General features: G+C 42.1%; 1 protein-coding gene across 2 annotated transcripts in view; it reads right to left on the bottom strand.

Annotated features, from left to right (window-relative positions):
• Window positions 1-1307: 1307 nt before the first annotated feature.
• tmem117 (transmembrane protein 117) overlaps window positions 1308-24182 on the bottom strand; it is a 46344-nt gene continuing 23469 nt past the window's right edge. For both annotated transcript variants that reach the window (XM_037106504.1, XM_037106505.1), the window contains exons 4-8: window positions 16037-16136; window positions 12862-12959; window positions 10456-10615; window positions 5986-6115; window positions 1308-4982 (exon numbers count right to left, since the gene is read on the bottom strand). In XM_037106504.1, the coding sequence (XP_036962399.1) occupies window positions 4321-4982; window positions 5986-6115; window positions 10456-10615; window positions 12862-12959; window positions 16037-16136 (1150 nt within the window). In that variant the 3' untranslated portion in view covers window positions 1308-4320. The remainder of the gene's footprint in view (window positions 4983-5985; window positions 6116-10455; window positions 10616-12861; window positions 12960-16036; window positions 16137-24182) is intronic.

Here is a 24182-nt window from a genome sequence, read left to right as displayed (position 1 = left end):
TTGGAATTCAACCTTGAATGACCCATTCATTCCACTTTTTTTTTTCTAGTTCAGCGTACAATGGATTGCAGCATTACAAAGACAGTGTGAATGTTTTCAGCTGAGCGGGTATAATATTAACTATGTTCACCACCTACATAATCACCATAGTAACCAGCATGTTTAGCATGCTAAGGCATGTGTTTAGAAGCACTAATTAGAAAGTACAGCTAAAGCTCACTTGTGTAATATTGAGTGCTTGGCCCTGCCCCTCTGTGCTGTGATTGGCTGTTATTAATTGCCTTGACTCGCTCTTATGAGTCCTTGTGAAAGGGTCAATTTTCATTTGAACCAGAATCTTTTCCTAAACCATAACAACCAGTTTGGTTGCCTAAACCCAACCAAACTACAAAAACTAGAAATAAAAAAAACAAACAAAACAAACAAACAAAAAAAAACTTGTACTTACATTGAGCATCAGAGATGAATTAAAGCCATTCAGAGTGGAGTAGTATTGACCAATCACAGCATAGTAGGGTGGGACTGGGCAGAACTGTCTCGAGAAACAGTGATATCGTTTTTGCCTTGTGCTGGATAACTTACATATGGATTTTCTTAGGCTTAGTTCTAGGTTGAGATATTTCAGTCAGGACTGAAATAGTACACCAACTGACAAACTGATTTTGCCATCCTAGGACCACACCTCTTACATTTTTAAATTTACAAAAAAGGGTTAGAAATAAACAGTAGAAACAAACAGTAACTGACTAGTAGTAGAGCACATTTTTCCTCATTTCCTTTCATTTCAAACATCTCAGCACCCGTCAGATTCATCTTCCAACCCCTTGGAGAGCTTCCAGCCTGTGTTTGGGAACCACCGCCTCAAGCCAATTCCGTCTTTGCTCGGGTCACTTTTCATGCGCTCAGACATCGTCAATCCAATCTATAACTCATTTACACGTATACATGTTCTGTAAACAAATCCAGCGGGTGAACAGAACACATAACACATTCAAATTGTTTCCCACTGGCATAAATCAAGCGGCAGACAGGCCCCACGCAGGATTCTTACTAATCTGAGCCAGGTGTCATGTGTACGCAGGCTACATATTCAAGCGTCCTTGTAGAGACAGTATCATTATTTCTCATATCGCCCATATTAATTGGGTCAGCAGCTGCAAAAGACTTGACCTGCTCTGTTACTTGGCAACGATTACCCAAGCATATAGAAACATGTAAACTAGGGAAACTGGGAATTACATAATGAGATCAGCGACCTTCAGAAGTGCTCTGATATTAAAGGCGCTCACAAAATGATGCAAACAAAATAGAGTATATAACAAATGTATTAATTTATTGGTAACACAAGGTTCAACAGACATACAGGACTCCGAGGAGCTTTCCTCTGCTTTGGAGGAACGTAGGGTCAGTTTTGCAACAGATTTCAATCAAAGAATTAAGAACAACAAACAGCATATCTCCACTTTAAACCCAAACACAAAAACAGTACAAACATATTAGACCTCTTTAAGTCCGCAGAGGGTCTGCCCTTTGGTGAGACACTAATATCTAATGTGTGTACAGAGCTGTAACGTATAAAAGGATAATTACAGAACCAAGAGCCGCAAAACCAATTATGCTAAATAAACTGACCTCTTCACAGAATGGCCTTTGTCAAAAACAAGTGTAGTAGCAAACACCTACACACTCCACAAGTCTCATGAGCACACACTCTCTCGCTCACACACACATACACATACATACATACGCACCATGCACTATTAAGTATAAAACATCCTTTACAGACACAAATGAACATCTTTGCCTCCACAGTGTACAAACACACACACACACGGAATTCCTTGAAGGAGTCTGGAGTGCGCCCCTGGAATCATTTTTACAGCGTTTAATATAATCAATTAATAACTTCAGACATTTAGAAAACAGATTATGATATTATTAATAACCAAAAAAGGTACATTTTTACTGCGCTTTACTCAACTAAAGAAAAACTGAAAATTTGCCAATTAATAGTTCTACGTCTTTATTTGTCTTTATAATGTCAAAAAAAATGTGCGGTTCCCCTTTTTGCGGTTGCCTGAACATGGTCAGTTTAAGACAACATGTGAGCAGCAAGTCACCTGACAGCCGGCCAGTCACAGCTCCCTCTGCTGCTACCCAGGGTTTAATGTTAATATGTGTTGATGCATGTTATACAGATATATTATAGAGATATGTTTTTAAACTAAAACAATTATGGAAGTTCATTTCAAAAGTGTTTGATGAATAAATAGTGATATTTTCATTATTAGTTTAAAGATAGATTAAGGAAATTGAATAATTACTTGGCAAATATTATGACGTTTTTCATCATCATCATTTTATTTCTGCACATACAGTATATATACAGAATATTGGGGCGGCTGTAGCTCAGCGGGTAGAGCAGGTCGTCCCGTGATCGGGAGGTCGCTGGCTCAAATCCCGGCTACCCCGGCCTGGGCTGTGCTATGTGTCGAAGTGTCCTTGAGCAAGATACTGAACCCGAAATTGCTCCTGATGTGCAGGTGGCACCTTGCATGGCAGCCCCCAACCATCAGTGTACGAATTTGTGTGTGAATGGGTGAATGTGTAAAGTGATCTGAGCTCTGGAAAAAGCGCCAAAGTCCATTTACTATTCACCATAATATTGACCAATTTAAGCAAACGTAATGAAGTCAGTTAAATTATTCAGTTTATGAATTGATTATAAATTCAACACTGCAAAAGTCTGTAACTATTCCAGTGAGTCATCCCAGGCTATATTACTTTGAGCACAAACAATACTAAGCAACATGATAACAATTCTGTCAGGTCAGGATCGAGGTGTTGGGGAACAAAGGATGTGGATATATTCATAGTGCCCTCATATTGGTAAATAGTTTTCCAGGATATTATAGTACAGAGTAATGCAAGAGCACATGATATCATTCCACTTTGTCTGTCATGAATATATCTCATTTAAATTGTCGTAATATTATTTTACACTGCAATATTTGTTTAAAAATACTGATTTATTAGTCATCTTTGGTGAAACACGTATGCAAAGTGAATGTGACAAACGTGTATGAAACAATACAGTTAATACTGCTGTAATAAAAGAGTTAGTGCTGAGGGAAATAACTGAAGGGCATTTTTTTTTTTTTTGGACCAAAAACTGAATTTAAACTAGACTGCCAAGTACATAAAAATATGTATGAAAGCAGTTGAACCTTTCAAAAGCCAGGGTAAATATAAATGCTGCAGGTTTCAGATGCCTCCTTTTTTTTTGCAGCAGGATAAATGTTTTTAAATAAATAATTAATTTTTCATGCATCCACCATGACTGCAAAAAAACGCTTCTGTAATGTTTAAGGTTTATCGAGACATAAAGAAGCCCTGAGCTTTGGAGCGGAAGCCTCCCTTGCACTTCAATGGCATGTTTATGCCAAGGGCAAAACCACCTTTCTGACGCTGTTGGTATTCAGTCCAGGTGCAGCAGCCACATAAGCAATCATGAGGTGGCTTGTTGGTTTGCTGTTTTGATCTCTGCTGATTGTATTTATTATCTCTGCGACTAATATCAAGTGAGGGGATATGAATAGGTCATTGATGGTACGTTGATGTTCATAATTATGTCATTTCGACGAGAATAATGTGTTTGAAATTGAGGGAGAGCGACGTCACATGAGGATAAAGTTAAACTGATAAAAGTCTGAGGATCAGATGAGGTAACGATTGCCCGCATGATATTAAAGCGTATGTAAGACATTAATACTGCAGACCATAGCAAGGACATCTTTCCATTTGTTGCCTATAGCAGTATAGACTGGCAGAATATGTATCTAAACGTATGAAATATGAAGGCACTAGTGTAGCTGTAACACTGGTGTAATATAATAAAATCCACCTGACTGCAGTGTCTCGACTGTAGAAATACTCCTCTGATATATAGGCACCAATATAGTTTACCATGACAAAATTGATTATGAAAATGCAAATCTGAGCAAGCACCGTGTCAATTAAAAGTTTGCATTATGGTTTAAAAGATGCGTTTCGTTATCAGAGTCGGTGCCGTTTTAGAGGCTTTTAAAAAGATACATTTTTACAAAAATAGATTCTGACAAATGCAACTGCAAAAGCCGTCAGGATCGGCTCTGTGTTCGTGTGACGCGACACTGTCCTCCTCCTGAATCTCAAGTCAAAGTCTGTTGCATTTTGGTTTTGTTTAAAGAGAAGCAACGATGTAAAGATCCCGATAAACTACTTCTTGAGTTCAAGGTGTCCCGCTGTTAAATAATTTAAAGTTTCCAGAAGTTCAGAAGCTCACGGAGAGAGCTTGTGGACATCAAAAGAGACTGCTGGCTCGTCCTGCTCTGCACTGTCAATCACAATGCTCGGGTGCGTCTCTTGGGTTTCCATTGAAATAGTTGAGTTCGTCGAGGGCGTCGCTCCAAGGTGCGGCCCGTCCACCGACAGCAGCATGGGCGTTCCCGATCGCTTCAGCGTGTCGCTCATGGTCACGTGCAGCTCCTCTGGCGTCACGCCCATCTCCTTGCTGTACTCCGACGGCGACTTCCTCTTTATCCTCTCGTACGTGTTGTCTTGGTTTTCCGCGAAGGTCTCGCTGTCCTGGAATCGCCCGAACAACCAGATGAAGAACCCGAAGAGGACGAACGCCGCCAGGCTGGGGATGAACGCCAGGCACTTGACGTCCAAGCTGGCGCCGACGTAGCGGCTGTGGAGGAACATGTCCCGCTCGACGTAAGTCGCGTTGGTGTCGGGATTGATGTTGGTGGAGCGCCACTCGTAGGTGAGCGTGCTGTGGTTGAAGTTCACGAGTGTCTCTGGCTCCTCCACCGTGTAGATCTTCTCCCCAGGCCCGACGTACTGACCGTACTCGTAGGGCTTGTAGAAGATCTGGTTCTTCCACATGTTGAGGTCCAAAATCAGCACGAGGAAGATGATACCATAGTTGAACCACTTACCTGTAATGAGACACAGGGACTCGTATCAGATTACAGACTTGGTTGAGCGAGGAAGAAACATGCACAATGACTGGGCAGACTGATGCACAGCACAAGCCTTCCCCAAACAACATTTAGAGACAGACAGATACGGTCACGATCATTTATCAGGGATCCCTCTCGCTTTGCATATAGCTCACGCACTGTGACAGATAGATCCATTTGCAGGTGCTACTTCCTCGAGTATCTTCTAACGAGATCACTACATTACCATGAGACGGCCATCTCCCCGGGTTGACTGATAGCGGGCAGATGTCTCCCCGGGTATACGTGACACCTCTTTCCCCTCCTCTCCCTGTGATATGCCGTTAATAAGCTTTTAGTTAAACCAATCACGTCGCGCCGGATCCATTTCCATAATGCTTAATGGATATGCAATGCATTAGGGTTAACAACCTTTCCCGAATCACCGAGCGTTTGAACAGCTTAACATTTAGCACAGGAACATTGGTTTTGCCTTCTCTTTATGGTTGCGAGTCGCCCGTGTGCACGCGGCGGAACGGAAAGGAGAACGCAGGAGGACGGGTTCAAATGGGAAATATAGTCGCTCGGCGAGATCATTAAGACACAGGGGAGATGTGAAATATGATGAGAGGATGCTTCTCGCACGACGGGGAGGAACGAACGGAACAGGCAGGAAACGCGGTCGCGGCGGTGGAGCCACCTGCGTGCCACATCGGCGACGCATGTATTATAAATGGTCGCTGTGGTTTTAACCATCAAAGTGTTTCCACACGGAGGAGAGTGGGAAAACTAGAGCACGAGTGCATGTTTAATATTCACAAATGAGGTAAAAAGGCAAAAGTTAGGTCTCCCTCAGGGACACTTTGGTTTCTTTCTGCTATTTAATCAGTTCATGAATATGGGTGTTCGTTAACCAACTACCGCTGGAGCTCCTTCTCATGGAACAATGTGGTGATCGTGTTTTTTTGCTTGCAGCAGGTGTGCCCGCGTCCGCCTGTACCTGTGATATGGATGTGGTACTCCTCCTTGAAGATGCTCTTGCAGACAGGGAGCTTGACCTTCACGTGCGTCGTTGACATTCCAGGTAGATTCATATCCAGGTCACCCATGAAGTGAGGGAACTCCCAGTCCTGGAGAAAACACACACAGTCACGTGAATTGACAGTGAGGACGTAGCCTCAGCTGTAGAGAACCGAACACCTTTAAAATAACCACATCACCGTGACAAATATCAGCCATGTATGGCGCTTTACTGGCTGCTGAGCACTCGGCTGAACTTTCTCATATTAGCTGATATTAAGTCTCGGCGGAGTCTCTTCACACACTGACTGCAGGTCAAACATGGTGCCTGCTGCTGTAGACTGCAGACGACGCTGTGTGTTTACAGGCTTGTGGAGTGTACTGATGTGCTCAGGGATTTAAACACGTCAAAACACATCAACAGGCACCTCCAACTGACATTTAGGGGCTGCCCATGCCCCGTGGTGTCACTTAGCTCTTTTTGCAAGTGCGCAGTTTTATTTGGTGGTTAGTGGCTTTCAGCGAATAAAGCTGTCACGGCTCTTGATGAGGCACACGTACAAAACGTGAAAGAAATTAAATGAAAGCAATACATTTTTAACACAGTGTCAAGAGAAATATGGGGAGCTTTACTTCATCCTGGGAAATCTCCAAAACATGCCATATGTGCATATATATATATAAATATATTTCTGTTGTTTTAAATTGTTTATTCAGCATAAGAGGTAGAAGACTTTTCTCAATTTGCATGACAGTAAAGAACAAACCAATGTTTGTGCTGTCTTAAACAATTTCGCAAAATACTGCCTTTGCAGACCAAGTCCGTTCTTTTTCAGACGCACTTTTTTTTATATCTGTTATCTGATAAACAATGAGACGAAATTGAATGGAATAGTCAAGCAGCGAAGATGATTTTGTGGTCCTCTCACTTCTTGAACAAAGAACAGGAAAAAGAAAAAGGCTGGGTCTGTCCAATCCTGACAACAGGACAAGAGCAAGGAGAATTTCAACTGCGAGTAATGGCTGATCACTTCCAGGTGTATTTCAGGACATCAGCGGTCCAGTTTCCTACAATGCCATCTTTACTGGAACCACACATTGAGAAGAATTTCTGCAAACTAGTTAATCTTGCAGAGCGGCTGGAAGTGGATCTGAATAGTCAAATAGCCCTCTAAAGCAGCGGGGGCCAAAACTTTTTCCCTTGATGGCCAAACCCCAAACTTAATTGTAGGCCACTGGCTAAAAGCAAATGCTTATTGTATCATATTATTATGATGTGAAATTTTTAACTCAGATCTGAAATTCCTGTATTTCACTGGACTTCCAGACAAATAACACAAAAAAGAAAAATAACAGATTACAGATCTTACATACTTAAAACCCTTCAACTACTTATCCTCAAACAGGCTGCCTGGATTTGTTTTGTTGTTTCGACTGTAGAAGTGTCAGAAAATGTGCTGTGGCTAAGTGCTTTTGCCCCCTTTTTTTTTCCCCAAGATTACTTTAGCTTTCAATATCTGGCAGTTACTTGACGTCACTGCATGTTTTGAGTGTGTAATTACAGTTTATAGAGCAGTTTCACCTCACGAAAAATGAAATGGCATAAACTGTGATTATCTAAAAAATAATTATTTTACGTGGGGCCAAATCAAACCTCACAGAGGGCTAAATTTGGACCACAGGCCCCACTTTGGGCAGGCGTGCTCTGGAGGCTTTTGACAGAAAATCTAACCCGTTCCCGTTCCGAAAAATGAATAACAGACCAAAGCTTCTGAGTCAGTAAACAAGACTGACACAACATGAGGTTGTATTTACTTTTACATGTGCTGCAAATTTTGGTCTCTTTGTAAGGAGAAGACTCCAACAAAAAAAATATGAAAAATCTGTGTCAAATTGCTTTATTTGACTGTTAATAATACACACTATGGATTTCTCCTTGCAACCATTAGAGGTGCAAATATATGTTTTTGTATTCAAAAATGTCTTCATGTCATGCACCCATCAGCAGTTAGTAGTAGTTTTTCATCATAGTCGAAAATCTCAACAACACAGGAAAAAATGTGAGTTTATTCAATCATTTAGTCCATAATAGAAATGGATCGCAGTTTTTTAACCTTCCTTTGCCTGAGTGACCGCGTGGCAAGGTTTTCAGGGAACCGATGAAAACATCGACGGTTTCATCATTCTATATTCATTACATTGTGCAGTCAACATTTACTTCCTAATGGCACGATGAAGCAGAAAACATGTCTATTGCCAGTTTAACATTATGACAGCAGGTAATTAGAATGGCAAAGACAAATTAAACTACTGAAAGTCGCACACAGAGACGGATGGCAGAGAAAATTGAAGTGTTTCTAAAAACGTGTCTTTGGACTTAATCATCTCGCAAATTAGCATTCGCCATCTCTATTACAAAAAGAAGAAGAAGAAGAAGAAAAAAAAAAACCAAGCCACATAATTTCAGCATGTTTTCATTTTCAGATTGCATTTCCCCCTTCGGTTCCTGTAATTTGCACAGACCCCCTTGCTGCTCAGCATTACCACATGTCTGCATTCACTATATCCTCATGTGATCCAGAGTCCCCCATGCCAATATCTATGAACAGCCTAACAGCTTGGTGATGGCCCCCTGGATATTAATTAAGTCCTGCGCTCCTCTTCCATAGCTGCTGTATCTGTTGCTATAGCACTAACAGGCATGGCATTTAAGTCATGCTCCCTCCCTGCCACAAAATAATGAGTCTCTACCACATAAAAGGAGTAAACAGGCAGGGTGCATCAGCATATCATCCACATATGTGAATGTATACAGTATGTGCATATACACAGAGGACATAGATCTCTAACATTCAGCCGGGATGTGCATAGGAACAGCACAATTATACAAAAAATATGAAAAAAACTCCACAAAAACTCTGCTAGAAGGCAAATCCAGACAGGTCATTCATTAGGGCATTAATTAGTTTGAGAACAACAACAGCCATCTTTTCTCATGGAGGTAAGCGATTAACCGCGGCACCCTTGGCTGGAGGTGAATGAAGCTGTTGGGAGGGCGGTGGCGGACGAATCTTTATTGACTGGTGGAACGTGGCGACGGCTGCCAAGCGCTCAGGCCATGTAACGGTGCGGGCTTACTCCACTCATAAATTACCGTAGTAAACGCGCTTGCTGTAACACTGTGCAGAAAATGAGAAGGACTCGTCGTAAACAAATCCATGCGAGGCGGGAATGATATACCGCCGAATTAAAAAGGAGAGAGGGGAGTCACGGGTCCGGCGAGTCCGGCTCTGGGGGGGGTTAAACGGAGATGTCAAAATAGGGAGCGTGGCCTTCATGTCAAATCAGGACTGGGGCTGGCCTCAGCAAAACATGAGCATCTATGTGAGGGAATGCTGGCACACTGTAGGCTGAGCTGCTTCTATATATCTGCGTAATTACAATAATCGGGCAAATGAATGAGAAAAACAACACAGTGTGAAGTAATTACTGGCCAAGAGCAGCCAGAAGTCGTCCCCTAAATAATGAATCGTTTCAATAAATAAGTCCAGGAATCACTTTTAGTGGTACAGTTGTTTTAATACAGATTACCCTGAGAATTATAAGGGTGTCCTTGCCAGGTTTCTGTGCAGCGGTGTGTTTGTAGCACCGGAGAATGCTCTTCCGTGCAATTGAGCTCTTAGTAATTAGCATAGTCAACAGAGTTGAAAACGTATATTTAGGAGATACCAAATATTAGTCTTGCAACGTGTCCGCTAATTTCCACCAACAAGGCCTGGTGAAATATGTTCATTAAGCATTTGGAGGGAACAGTGTTGAATTAGGCTCGCAGTCAAACCACATACATGATTGGCCCGCGGCTCTGGCTCCTGGCTAGCGGCGTATAATGAAAGGCAAAAAAAAAGAAAAAGAGGACTCCTTCTCCCGCTCTCCTTCTCCTCACTACACTACTGTGGTTTTTTAGCCCAGACAAACACATTTGCATATTCATGAGCCACTGACACAGGCTTTATTGATGTACACTCTCCTGTGGGAGGGAGGACATTGGGTGGGAAAAAAAAGAAAAAAAACCCTCCAATCTTGTGAGTCATCATTAAAGAAAATAAACTAGGCTCACAGGGGAGTAAGGGAGGAAAAGGGTGAGTTCATGGCTGAGGTCTGGGATAGAGGGATGGAGGGAATGAGAGAGAGAGATGAAGTAAAGGAGTAAACAACAGTTTGTATATCTATATATTTGTGGGTGTGTGTCCACGCCAACTGAGAGTGATCAAACACCCCTCTCGCTGCTCTGTGCCGCAGTGTCCCATTGATGAATAGAGAGGGAGGAGAGGAAGACGAGGAGGGGGGTTTGTTGGAAAGATGGCTAGCAGTGTAAGCCAAGAGACGTCCCAGCTCCCTCTTTTTTCTTTCTTTCTTTTTTTTTTTAATTGGCCACAGGGGAGCTGTCTACCTGCATGACAATGAGAAGGTCGAAGACCAAAATGAAGGAGGCCAGGAAGGCTCTGGAGACCTCGTCGCTGGGCAGGAAGCCTCGGTTCAGGTTGTCCCAGCTGATCCAGTCGGTGCTGATGACCAAAACCACGACTGACGTCAGAGATATGAGCACTGTCCTGCAGGAGGAGAGGAGAGGAGAGGTGGAATATAATGGAAGGAGATATTAGAAATTAGAGAAGAGTAGAGGAAAGGAAGGAGGGAAACAAATAATAGGAGATAGAGAAATGGTAAGAATAGAAAATGGAGAGAGAGGAGAGGATAGAAGGAAGGAAGGAAGGACGGAGGAAACAATATAAGTAGGGAAGAAAAAAGAAGGAATGGCGAGGACAAGAGAGCAAAAGAGAAAAATGAAAGAGTCAAGCGGCGGGAGGAGAGGTTAAAGGAAGGAAGTAAAAGAAATGAGGAGGAGTGTAGAGGAAGGAAGGGAGGAAAAAGGACAGGAACAACAGAGACGGGAAAGGAAGTAAGGAAAAGGGTTGAGATGAGTGACAGGAAGGGGCCATGGAAAGACAGGGAACGAGATAAGATGGCAGGAAAAAGAGGTAAGAAAAAGGAAGGAAGGAAAAGGGGGATGATAGGAGAGAAATAAAAGAAGCAGAAGGGAGGAGAAGAAGGGGCAATGATAAAGACGAAAGAGAAGAGAGGATGGGAAGGAAAGAGAAAGGAGACAAAGGGAAAATTATAAAAAAAAGCAAGCAGAGGGGAGGGGAAGGAGGAAAGGAAAGAATAGAACGAGGAGAGACCAAAGTAGAGGAAGGGATAGGAAAGGAGCAAAGAGACACACACCTAAAAAGACCTTGAAAAAGAGTTTGAATGCAATTTAAATGTTTCAAACTAGACGAAGGACACAGTTAAAATTGTGAATGTCGGAAGACAAATGGCTCCACTTTTCCACCTTCGCCAAAAACTTTGAAAAGATGAGTCAAGTACTGTTCGGTTTCTCTTTTTCATTCAGTCAATAAAGTATTGAACAACAATTTTACCTGCATTTGAAAAATGGCAGCGCGTAAAGCTTCCAGGAAGATGAATGTGCATGGAGGGAAAAAAACTGTCTGTTTGTTTGTGGCTGCAGAGACAATGCAATCCAACCCTGGCTGCATACACATTTCCATGCATTTCCATATTTAACGCGAGCCAAAATATTTCATTTACCTGCACGCAGTGATTGCTGTGTTTCTTTTCTGCGCTCTTTCACGCTCTCTGAATTGTGTCTACGTCACGTTGCTGTGAATTCTGCGCTCGCTGTTCGCTGTAAAAAGAAAATGCCTCAGCCTTCTGAGGAGAGGCACGGTGACAAAGGCCAGCATTATTCTCCTCTGTCTATTTTGTCTCAATGTCACCCAGTGATTGCTGTGCCGTTGTGTGCATTCTCACACCACACATCGGCTGGCTGCATTGCAGATAGTGAATGCCAGCTCACATCCCATTTCGACTGTTAGGGAGATACATTTTGAGGATTTCTATTATTCCACCGTGGCATTCTCTTCCCTCCGCATTGCTGACTTTTGGCACCGTCCTTCACAATTTGCCACGACCCTTCAGCGCATATTGACTGAATGTATCCAGCAACACATTTATCAATCATATTTCAAGCTCTGAATTTCAAACGATGGCTCGTCAAACCCGGCATTGATTGTGACAGTGCGAGCCGGGGCATCCATCAATAAAATGAAGGGCTGCAGAAAAAGTCACAGAACAATTTGTCCGCCTGCATTCTAATCGCAGGTGAATCAGTTTTGCAAAACGGAAAATGTTGAAACCGTCTTTGAAGTTTGCCTCGGGCTCTCGTGCACATGTCAAACAGACGTCAAACAGTTTCAACCGCGTCCTCCTCATCACGTGTCCTTCGCTTCTTGCCGTGACCCTCACATGAACCGCTGCATGTCGCATTTGACTGACAGTGCTGGGCCAGATTGGTGAATGGACTCTGCGGGTGGTGTAACGCGTCTGAACAGGGAACGGTTCTACTTGGCCGTCGAGTAATGGGCGTATCAGACATGGTGTGCAGCATTTGTTTAGCAGTTATTTAAGGGTCACAGCATGTGGCGCGAGAGTTAGAGGCAGGGCCGTGGTTTGCCCCGCGACCTTGCTGTGTCCATTGATTTTCACCCTGTTCTTCTAATTAAAGGTGCTGACACTGAGTGAGGGAAGATTAACACGGTTATTGACTGCATGTAACCCTGCAATGGGCGGGAGAGACCACATATGCATGTGCACTCGGACACACACACACAATCTCATACAACAGCCTTGTAGGAATAGATAATGCATTTAGTCTGCTAGTAGATAGAGACACTGATATCAAATCCTGACGTGCAGTCAAAGATACACAGTTGAACTTAGGGGGAAGAAGACAATATACCAGAAGAGAACGATCCTGTTGTTGCCTTGTTTCCAGAACCTTCTGGCGGCTATGCCCCAGTCTGGGTAGTGTTGATCCTGCAGCATCATATCTGTCACCTGCAGAGAGGAGAGTGGATATAAAACTGCTTCATCACTTGTGAAGAGTCAATGAAAATGAGGTTAAGACTAAAAATAGGGGCTAAAGACTCGCCTGTCCAAAAGTAAGAAAATGTACCTTTCAGCACATGTAAGGCTCATTAACTAACAGGTCACATCTATTCTGTGTGATCTGTGCAAAAACCTAAGCTGTGGTTGATGTTTTTGCTTTTATACAAACGAGATGAAATACATCAACTGGTGCGATTCAGAGGATAAATTTTTGCCCGGAAATCTAGTCTTGGTGCTAAGCTAAGCTAACGGTCTTGTCCTTCTTATCTAATTCTGGGCAGAAAACATCAAACATCACAATATCTTTGACTAAATACCCCAATGACCATTATCAGACTATATTGTAGTGATGACTATTGGTACTTTCACAAACTGTAAAGACAACACATTATTTTTGATAAATAATCATCAATAATGTGGAATGATGATCACTTGATTGTAATGCAGAATTTAAAAACAGGAAAAGACAACATGCTACATCATGACATAACGATATTAGAAATTTGAGACAACATGCTATCTTATATCACGGATGATGATCGCTCAGCCCTTAATTCTGACAATGCTCATAACTTAGAGTGAAGGCCCTTTTCTGTTTCAACATGACACTGTGTCTCTTGCACAAAGTCAGGTACAAAAAGAAACGGTTTAACAAGTTTGGTGTGGAGGAGCTTAATTGGCCTGTCTTGACCTCGACCCCACTCCCAAACCTTTAGGATGTACCGGAGTGTCGGCTGGATGTAAGCCGGAGCTTTATCGCCCAACATCAGTGCACGACCTCGCTAATGCTCTAGGGGCCGAATGTGAGCAAAGGTTCTGGAGAAATCCTGCAGGAAGCCTTCCCAGAAAAAGGGAAGCTGTTACGGTAGCAGATCAATGCCCCAGTTACTTGTTCGACAATCACATATGGGTGAAAGGTTTTGGATGTGAATCAGCAAAGAAGCAACCATCCACCTTCAGGTCCATCAATACATTTTGATTTGTCATCGTGCATTATGCTAACTAATGCTAAATGGCTACAGGCATGACCAGTGTGACAAAGTGCTAATTCACACTGAAATATTAATGAATTGTTATTGGGTAAAACTACAGCTGTGATTTGATATTATTGATTCTGAGCTAACCATTGAGTTGCCTTCAATAAATGCCAGCTTGTTTCATTATTAATGTTGTTGTTGTACCCGTCCTTCCAGTGCCAGCATCAGATGGTGATAATGTGCTCACAGTGTCACCCTTAATGTCATTAAAACTAATCAAACGGTAGATTTTCTCACACGGATGCGGAGCTGTTATCAGAGAGAAGAAAATCCCCACTATATTCTTTGTGCGGAGCCGCTGCAGAGCCAAGGTCAATTTGTCAATAAAGCGCCTCACTGCAGATACTGTAGCTCGCGTTGGATGGAGGACTTTGAATTCGGCCGTCTGTGAGATGTTTCTGGCATTGCAGCATTGCAAAAAAAGACGCGTCCTGTTCACGCATGGAGCGAAGACACGCCGTTAATCTGCCACGCGGAGGAGACACAGAGGTCATCTTCAAAGTGCCTTGTTGAATTAATCCAATGTAAAAAAAAAAAAGAAAAAAAAAAAAGCCTTGTGGGTAATTTCTAGAATCAGCACTTTGCCTTGGCCTAACTTTCTCACCCTCTCCCTGATTCACCTTCTCACTCGCCACTTACCCTCGCCTCCCATCCGGCCCAGACTTCTTTCATTCCCCTTTCCCCTTCACCTCTGTTTCTTGCTCCCTACCTCCCTCCTCCTCCTGCTTCTCCTTCCACCCGCTCTCTCTTTCTCTGCAGTATGTACTGTAGAATACTAATGTGACCGGTGAGGGAGCTTGTCAAGTTGTCTCAGCTGTGTGCATGCCGGAGTCAGCGCCCCACTCCTCCCACCGCAGGTAGTCCACTCCCGCTGGAGCTCTCCTCCTCACTTTATGTTGACAAATGAACAGAGGAAGGGTTCTCCTCCAGCATACTCTGTCCCTCCCAGTGCATTCATTGCTTCCTCTGACCCTTCTTAGATCAAACTGCATGTTACTCCAAGGGATTTCGTAGCAGATTGGACTGGATCTGCACAAAGGGCTTTGGGTGTAAGGATAATAACATCTTGGTTCAAGACACACCTGACCTAGAAATTAGATGCGTTTGTGAGGAGAGTGGCAACACTGTGTATCTTCTATAGATTTTAATCTGCTTAAATGAAGACTTGTTATCCAAAAACACATTTAAAAGTGGCCTCATGTGATACCTGGTAAAATGCTTATATTACACACAGGAAATGAGAACTGCATGAATCAATTGTTATTGTTCTTGTATGTTTACCACCAAGGGGGAAAGAATGTGCATTTTGGCCTGAATGCCATTGTTGCTAATTAGCTAATTCAAAAGGATGTATCCACTGGTCTTTGGCCCAAAAACGTAATCTCTAATTTATCATCTCCAGTCTGGCTCTGCATTATCAGGCCTAAGCCTAACCTTCCTGGGCATAATGCCAAGTTCACATTAAGCTGAATGCTAAAAAACCCAGACATGAAAGTAAATGTGGCTAGCCAATGGTTAGTTATTGGCTAAAGTAACTATATGTGTTACTGGATTTTATCTTGCTGACATTTTGCGTTAAAACTTTTTTCATTAGGGGACACTACAAATAGGAGCAGCACGTCACCACAGTTATCGAAAGCTGCAGTTTACTCTGTTCATTTAAACATCCATGACTGTAGCTACTGTTAGCTTCTTAGCTCAGTTAGCCATGCAGCTTGCCGGACTTTTAGGGGAGCTTTTGACGACTGGGAGAAACTGGGTTTTCAAACCGGGGATTAGCTGGTTAGCATGTTAACTGCAAAATATGGACGTCTTTGACGTAGCGTCAAAACTTTTATTTCTTCACAATCTGAACCACGCTGCAAATATGCCTAAAACGGCTGGATAGAAATGTTAATATTTGACTTCAGTGCAAAATTTAATCTTTCATTTTATATAGTAAGCATAGATTTATCTAAGGTTAAGGCTACTTAAGCAGTGCATTCTCACCATCCAAGCAGTGACAAAGTCTCCCATCCACGTTCCCACAGCAGCAATCTTCATGAAGCTCTCATTCCTGATGCCCATGTACTCTGTCACCATGTGAGGCCTGCAAGGAAAGAACACCAGTTTGACGGAGGACATAAAAAATGTAGTATATGTTATGAGGGCAGTAAAGGCCGGCGGAAAAAGTGAGGCGGGGAGACGACTCACAAATGGAACTGACAGAAGGAGAGTCGGTGCAGGGTGAAAGAGAAAATGGCCAGTGACGTTAAGTATCATGATGCTAGCTGTCAGAGTCAATCAATATCAATCTAATTCTGGGAAAACAATGAGTGATGGCTCTACCTTCCATGAAGTCCCGAGGATTGTAAACAATTTACGCCAGCGCAGAGGAATTTATGCAGTACCACCGCTTGCATTCGGTCCTGTGGCGTTTGGCAAATTATCCATTTGTTTGGCAAATTTGTCTTGTGCCTAGTTGGTTTCAAATCAACACAGCCGTCCCAGTGAGATCGCCCCATTTAACGCGCTCGATCTGAGCGAGCTCAGTTAACATCAGCTGCAGCAGCACGGAGGCAAAACATTGGCTAGGCCATGACACGCCATTAGAGAAACAATCTCGCATGCAATAGTATCTGATAAGAAATGACATGCGTTCTTTGGAGTTCTAGTTACGCCTTCATCTCTTTACAGTAACTGAAGATGAGACGCTTTTGTTCAGCACCGCAAAAACCCACTCGCCCACCCAACACACACAAACCACATCAGTCTTTTCTCCAGGTAATGGCACAGGGAGGGAGGAAAAGTGGGTCAGTCGCCTCCTATATGGGACTTGTGCCGGGAAGCGAGGAGGAGAACAGAGGGGAGCGAGGGGGCCTGTTTGATCTCCTGGCAGCCAGTGTCTTAGATGCTGAGTGGAGCAGGTGGGCGCCCATCACCTGCCCCCCCTCACCCCCCCACAGGTCACACTCATGAATATAATAGATGGCGATGGATAGGGCCCTGGCTGTGCTTTCAAGGGGTCGTATTTGAAGTCAATGGCTCCATTCGTCTTTGTTTTCCCCCGGTCATTTTCTGGCCGCCAGCAAACACCAATAAAAATGTTTTTCTCTTGAGTGTACCGGAAAATCTGGCCTACAACCTTCCCTTTCTCTCACATATGCATATCCCCTTTCTGTTTGATCTTTAATCGCCATTTCATGTTTTAAATGACTGCACTCAAGAGTTCTATGACATTTCGTAAATGAGTCGTGGTCAAACAAGTCTAAACAATTTGTTAGAAAGCAGTGGGTAATCCTTTTAAGCTATTAGCCAAGGTAGGAAGTTTAATAGGTGTTCAGTTTTAATTAATGCTAATTGCTCGTGCCTTTTCACATCCTGCATAAATGTCTAGATTTGAAAAGCATAATAAACTCTCATAGCCATTTGAGTGCGATGAGTGATCGCGGCAAACCAGCGACCCAAAAAGCTGACCGGCTTCAACTTCATGTTAACAGCAATTGTGTGAGAAATATCCTTCCCTGGAAGGAAACATTATAAATCATGTGTCATCAATGCAGCGTGCATTCAACAGATTTGACAGGGTTTTATTGACGAAAATATGCACTAGCGCAGGTGACGCATTGCCTCGCTCAAGCCCAGCAAATAAAACAGCCTTGATTGGAATGGCGATTTATATCTGCATTAAGTCAGTTAGACATTCAGAGGTTTGGCACAGCTCCAGTTACCAAGGAGATCCCATTGGGAGTCATTTACCCGCAGCAAAACTCTGATCGATACTTCTGGAAATGCTGTCTGGCACCACATGCTAGCCTTTAAATCTAAAAACACTACCCTGCCGCCAACCCCTGCCCTTCTCACATATTTAATTGAGCAAATGTTACCCCTGTGCTGAAAGAGAGGCTTTTTTTTCTTCTTCTTTTTTTGCAGGGCACCTATGATGAGTTTGGGGACTCTTTGCACTGCATGATCAGAGCCAGAACTCTCTGACTTATTCATGCTGACTGAAAATTTAATGGCCTTTAGAGCCGGATGACCTAATGAGAGAATTCAGTGTAGTGGAACATCAGTACAGTAGCACCATGAATAATCAGCCCCAAAATGGCTCCCATGGCTTAATCGCAGAGCCAGTGGCAGTGTCGGTGCCAGCAAGGCCGGCTCAGCCAGCTCTGACCCTCAGTGGAATGTTATCAGGTTTCCCACACTTGTTCAGACATAATATTCAAGGACATTTCGATGCCTTTCAAAGTCTTGTTCCATCGCATGCAAGAAATTACAATTTTGCGCTACAGAGGGTAAAGAGTTACACAGTTAGGAGTTTGGACGTTGCTCCTGTTTGACGTTAAGCAGTGAAAATTGCTTTTTTAACTGTTGCATTAAAGCAGTCATTGGCAAGATCACTGCTATTCTACTTTTTTCTTTGTTGCGAAGAATCACAGTGATTTTCTTTTTGTGATGCTACAAATTGTAGTTGATACTGTGGTATTTGTCTGGTATTTTATTTTTTATGAGGCTTGAGTTTCTGATGGTGCTCCTCTTTGTTCTGCTACCGCTGTTCCAGTCCACATTACAATTCATCGTTCTATCGCTGCAGTCAAAGTGAACGTCTGATTTTTTTAAACATAAAATGGATCACTTACTGTGCACTAGAATGTTTCTTGATAATACTGTATAGATATCATTAAGTTAATTAGAAAAAGAGGCCAAATTACAATTTCCTCCGAGGTGATGTCTTAAAATTAGACTGACCAACAGTCTAAAACCAAAATACGTTAAGTTCAGGGATGCAACCAGAGATCATTTTATTATCATTTTTGTGGAGAAAAAAAAGGTTCAGGAAGCTGTAACCAGTGTTTGTTCGGCCCTCTTACTTAAACTTACTTAAGGTGATTAAAAACGTTTGCCGACTATCAAAGTAATCGCCAATTAAATTCCTGCCGAAAAACGAATCAATTAACTAATTGTTCCAGCTCCAATTCTATTAACACTACTACTAAAACAGAGAAAAGCTAAGAAAAAAAAAATCCTCGTTATCAAAATTGTCAACGAGTCATTAAGTCGATTGTCTGGTGTATCATTTAATTGGAAGATGTGATAGTGTCATGGTCTTATTTGACAACATAATTAATGATTTCATGCACATTTGTAGTAATCAAAAAACTCCATAATTACTTACTTTAAATGATTTTTGTTTAACACCTGGGAAGGGTTTCATCTTTTGTAATGCATCGTATGGGCACATGGTTCATTGTATTAAAGATCAGTTTCATGTGGCTTTGCATACATTTGCCTTATCATGACATTTCAAAGCTCATTAAAAATTGAAACACTGATTTCAGTCTCATCCCCCAGTGCCAGATAAATGTGTTAATACAAAAATGAGGCAGATTTCTCCTTCATATGTTCAAGTCCTGTGGTACTGTGTGTAAATGAAGCCATGCAGTTTCATCATTAAAGAGGGAGTCTTTGTAATGGAGTGAATGACCCCCTGCAAAGACATTTTAAATACATCCTTACTTAAAAAAGTCCATTTGATCAACAAGCCTCACTGTGTTAAGGTGCCCAAACCATTTTGCCTTTAAACCAAGCAGTGTCTACAACTTCATATATTCATCACTTTAAAGAAAAAAAAGTTTATGGTTCATTTTTATTTTTATCTAAGTCCCAACTCAAGGATTTTCAAGGCCCGCAGGAGCACTGATAATTAAGGTTATAAAATGGCATGCTGAGAGAGCTTTCACTACTCTGACTCATCATATACCCCGAATCCCATTAATTCTTTCACTGTCCACTTGGACGTGTTTGCCTTCACGCCGGGTTTTATAAACTTGTTTTCTCTGTCACGACCGCCGGTGATTTAGCGACCGTGGCAACTGAGTGACCTCTCCTGCCCTGTAAAAGGCTCGGCTCATTCAGAACATTAAATTGCGACCTTGGCTCGCGAAGCATTGAAATGCATTGCCCGTCTCCCCCCGCTGCGCACGACACTGCCTTACGTCGTATTTACAGTATACAACGCTGAGCAGCAGCAGTTACCAGGGAGCATAAAGCTGTCAATGCACACTCTCGTCACTATCACTGTGCCATCTCCCAAGGCAACTTAAACTTCAATCTCGATTCATCATCCAGCACACAATCAGCCCACACATTGTATTAAACTGAACTGGCTGGAGATTGAGTCCTTTTAGTTCTCATCATCCCACTGGCTCAGGAGTAGGAGTGAATACCATCGGGCGACATCCTGACCAGCACTGTATCAGGCTCTTCATTCCCCCTGTCCACTTCCCATGAGAAGAGAAGGCTCCAAAACCAGGTCTCATGAACCTTATGATTGAGGTCATTTATATGCACAGTAGTGTCACAACACGTCAAATTTAAAATTAAATGTGTCTTCTGATCTGACAAACTGTAGCTGATCATTATTGGAAAATAAATCATATTAACGAGGATTAGGTTTGGTTAAGGTTCAGGAACAATAATGACTTGGTCGGTGTTGGGGAAAGGAGTGGGGGATTTAAGGATTTTGGATCTTGATCTCGAAGGCGCCCACAATCTGCTATTTAGGTGAAATTATAGCATGTGGTGCTAATATCCTGTTACTTCTGTTTCAAAACTTCACACAACCTCGTTTACCTGCAGATCACAAACAGATAGAGCAACAGCCAAATTGTTGATCGAATGAATTACTTTGCAAGACTCTTGCTTAGATGGCTTATTGTCAACATTGTAACCTGAGTGATAGCTTGATGCATGGTCAGTGAATAGCTTGTGCTTTTGGCATTCCAAAATTAGAAAAAAAAGGTTGCAATCTATACTATGGATCCTGATTAAAAAGAATGTAATCACAACTGTTGTAGTTTGGAACACTTGGCACTCGTGGTTGCCACTTTGTTGTATCTTACAGCTAGCATTAGGGTAGTACAGCATGCTGGGTACCTTCTGTAAAAAACATGTATACATCCCCAATCATCAATAATAATCAATAATGTTTTTAAGGATTGCACTTTTCTACAAGCTCTGCAGATGTGTAATACAGAAAAATGTATTTGGCTACATAACATGTTATAAATATGACCTGACTTCCAATCTAAGGATTAAGGGAACCTTCTGCATCATGGCTACAGTACCCCCCCATTTGCTATAGGATAGGTATCAATTGTGGTTCAACCTTTATTGGTGGCGGGGAACAGGAGTTGACCAAGTTTATATTGTTGACCAAATACATCTACCTCTACCTCGATCTGTGTCAAGTTTGCGGGTGCATTCTCATTTTTAAGTATGCAAGAGTCAATAAAGAAACAATGTGAAGATAACCAATGTATTGATGATCTACACGCAGGGAATGAGTTGCCATCCTGTTTTTTGTTGTTTTTTTTTTTTTTAGCTGTGTGGCATTGCTAGTTTCAGAACAACAACAACAACAACAACAGACATAAAAATAAATCTTTTGAGACAATTGGCACGAACACTAATGGCTCCTAAAACATGAAAAATATCTGACTGAAAGTTTTCTGTTTTTTTTTGGTTGCTCGCCTTCTGCACTGCGTGTGGTATTTGAAAATGTCAAAACATGCCTCATGATTTGGTTTTCGTTGAAAAATTGAACAGAACTGTAATCAGTTAATGCAACAAGGGAACGTGAACAACAGTGCTGAATTATTATCAGATATTCAATGTCATGATGTGGCTGCGTGGCACAAACACACACACATACATGGACGATCCATCTGTCCTGCAACAGAACGCCTTGCCATTTTCAATCTACATGTACACACACTTACACCCATATATATATATATATATATATATATATATATATATATATATATATATATATATATATATAAAAATATTATATATTATATATATCCCCAGGGGACACACACAACTGTCAAGGTTATGATGTTTAGTATTTACAGCTGTGGCTGGTTCTCTTTATGTGACAGTGACGTATGTGTGTGGAGGGCTGTAGCCATCGCAGACGCGCCTCCCCTCTGTCCCAGAAAACAGCAGCATAATAAAACCAGAGAGGAAATGACCTCACTGCTTCATATAGCTTGGTGTGCTTCAAAGATATTCTGAGAGCAGAGAAAATGACTTTAGAGGGAGATGCTTTACACTAACTAGACACTTGTTAAACGCACAATGAGTCATTTTTTGAGAAGCCAACGTAACGTCCATGTGTAGGAGTGTGAAGACGGCAGGAGATATGCTTAGAAAGTTGGTGTGGGTGTGTGTAAGCAGGAGAGCAGCAGGAAGAGTGAGAAAGGCAAAGATAGATCAATTAGTCTCAACTAGAAGATATTTACTGCGATTTATAAACAGCAACCATCTCTATGTCAAGTCTTAATAGTAAAATTGTTTATGACAGTTTCTAGTCTGGTATTTTGGTGTTGTCGTGTTACGACATTATGTGGGCGCATGTTGAATTTTTGACGAGCTGGATGAGAAATACTGTGTGTGACACTTCTGCACCACAACAATTATAAACCACCTTAGCCATTGTTTTTTTTGTTACCTGAAGCTAATGTCTGCAGTCATAAAGAATACAGAGAGCTCAGCTCATCAGCCAAGAAGTGAGGAGGCGCTGTCAACTCTGCAGTCCAGCTGACACAGAGTCGTGTTTCTGATGCTTGCCACATTCAATAAGCACCCCGTCTTAGAGCTGCTATTTGAAATGATATTCTTTCAGTTTTCAGACTGCTGTCTGAACCGGGACTGGGAGAGCTGTTGCTATGAAGACGTTGTGCTCGATCTGCAACAGTGTTTGGGCCGGTGGTGCGTGTCAAACTGGCATCCGCATGAATTCCAGGACCCAAGGTTTCTCAGAAGGGCACTGCATTGTAAAGACATGATCGGTGTCACTTCACTTTTGAGTATTTTTTATGTTTGGCTGATTGGTGACAGTGGCTTTGAGAAATCTTTTCTTATAACTTCAAAACTACGAACAGGAGGTTTGGCATTGGATCACAGAACATCGGTTGATAAATCCCTTCATCCATTTTCCATACTTCTAAACCACATTATTTAAATGATACATCCACGGTCAATCGTAACAAAAGAGATCTACAATCAGATTTTCAACCAAAGCGTGCACAGACATTAATTTGTTGGTATGCGCTCACAGTGATGATAGTCCTGCACCAGTTCTGTGCGCAGGCTGTTTTGTTTTTAAAAAGCAAGGAAAAGTCACCCTCATTTGTGTTCTTAGGTCTTTCTGGTTCCTGTGGAATTGAATCTGGTATGTATCTGGTATCTTTTTTTAAAATTTCTTTTTAATATCAGTATTGTATCTCTGTTTGAAACTCTGGTAATTTAACAACCTCAGTTTAAACCTATTAAGTCTAACCACTGAGCACTGCCCCCAAGGAAAATGGGTTCCTAAAATATTTACAGCCCAATTGCACCGTTATGGTTCAGTAATGATCTCGGGTCACTTACACTTTTAAGGAGTGTTGAAAAAATTCAAAAACTGAAGGCTTACAACAGTATTCTTACTTGTCATAATGAACAGTGGGGACATGGAATAAATGGGAGTTTTAATCAGTTAATTCTTCTATTGGGGATTAAATCTAATTCAAATGTAAATAATGCACTTTGTTACTGATTTTTTTGTTCTCTTATCCATGTTAAGGCAGCAAATATTGAGCAAGAGAAGAAAAACATCAACATAACCTTTGATTCCAAACTTGAACTGTAGTTTGTATCTAATACAGGCAGTTTTAGTCACAAATTCCAGTCATATTTAAAGGCCAAATCAGAGGAGAAACTGTGAAAAACTGTGAAATGCGCTGCTGTACGTTGGCAGCGGCGAGTCCCACGTGTGCCTGCATGCAACAGGAGGCATCTACATACCGCAACATGCTATCTATTCAGCCTTTTTAAATCCACTTGTCCATGGTATTACCCCAGCTTAGAGCCAGACAAGCAAACAGACAGACAAGGGGGACTAGCATGCACTCAGCACAAAGGATCATGGTAAACAAAGACAAATACCCTCATATGATGGGGTCTAATCCCGCTCAGTGTATCGCTGTAGTCAAATGCCACATCCATCCCCTCCCTGCTTCCATCAAAACAGATCCACCAACTGCAGCCCGCTGCTCCAAGCCTCCCTTGCTCACATCCATCCATTTCTTCACTTGGTGACATA

The sequence above is a fragment of the Acanthopagrus latus genome, chromosome 8 (genome assembly GCF_904848185.1).
Source record: "Acanthopagrus latus isolate v.2019 chromosome 8, fAcaLat1.1, whole genome shotgun sequence".
In the NCBI taxonomy this organism is placed as follows: Eukaryota; Metazoa; Chordata; class Actinopteri; order Spariformes; family Sparidae; genus Acanthopagrus; species Acanthopagrus latus.
Note: the sequence above shows the minus strand (reverse complement) of the source record. Positions and strands in the feature narration are given on the sequence as shown.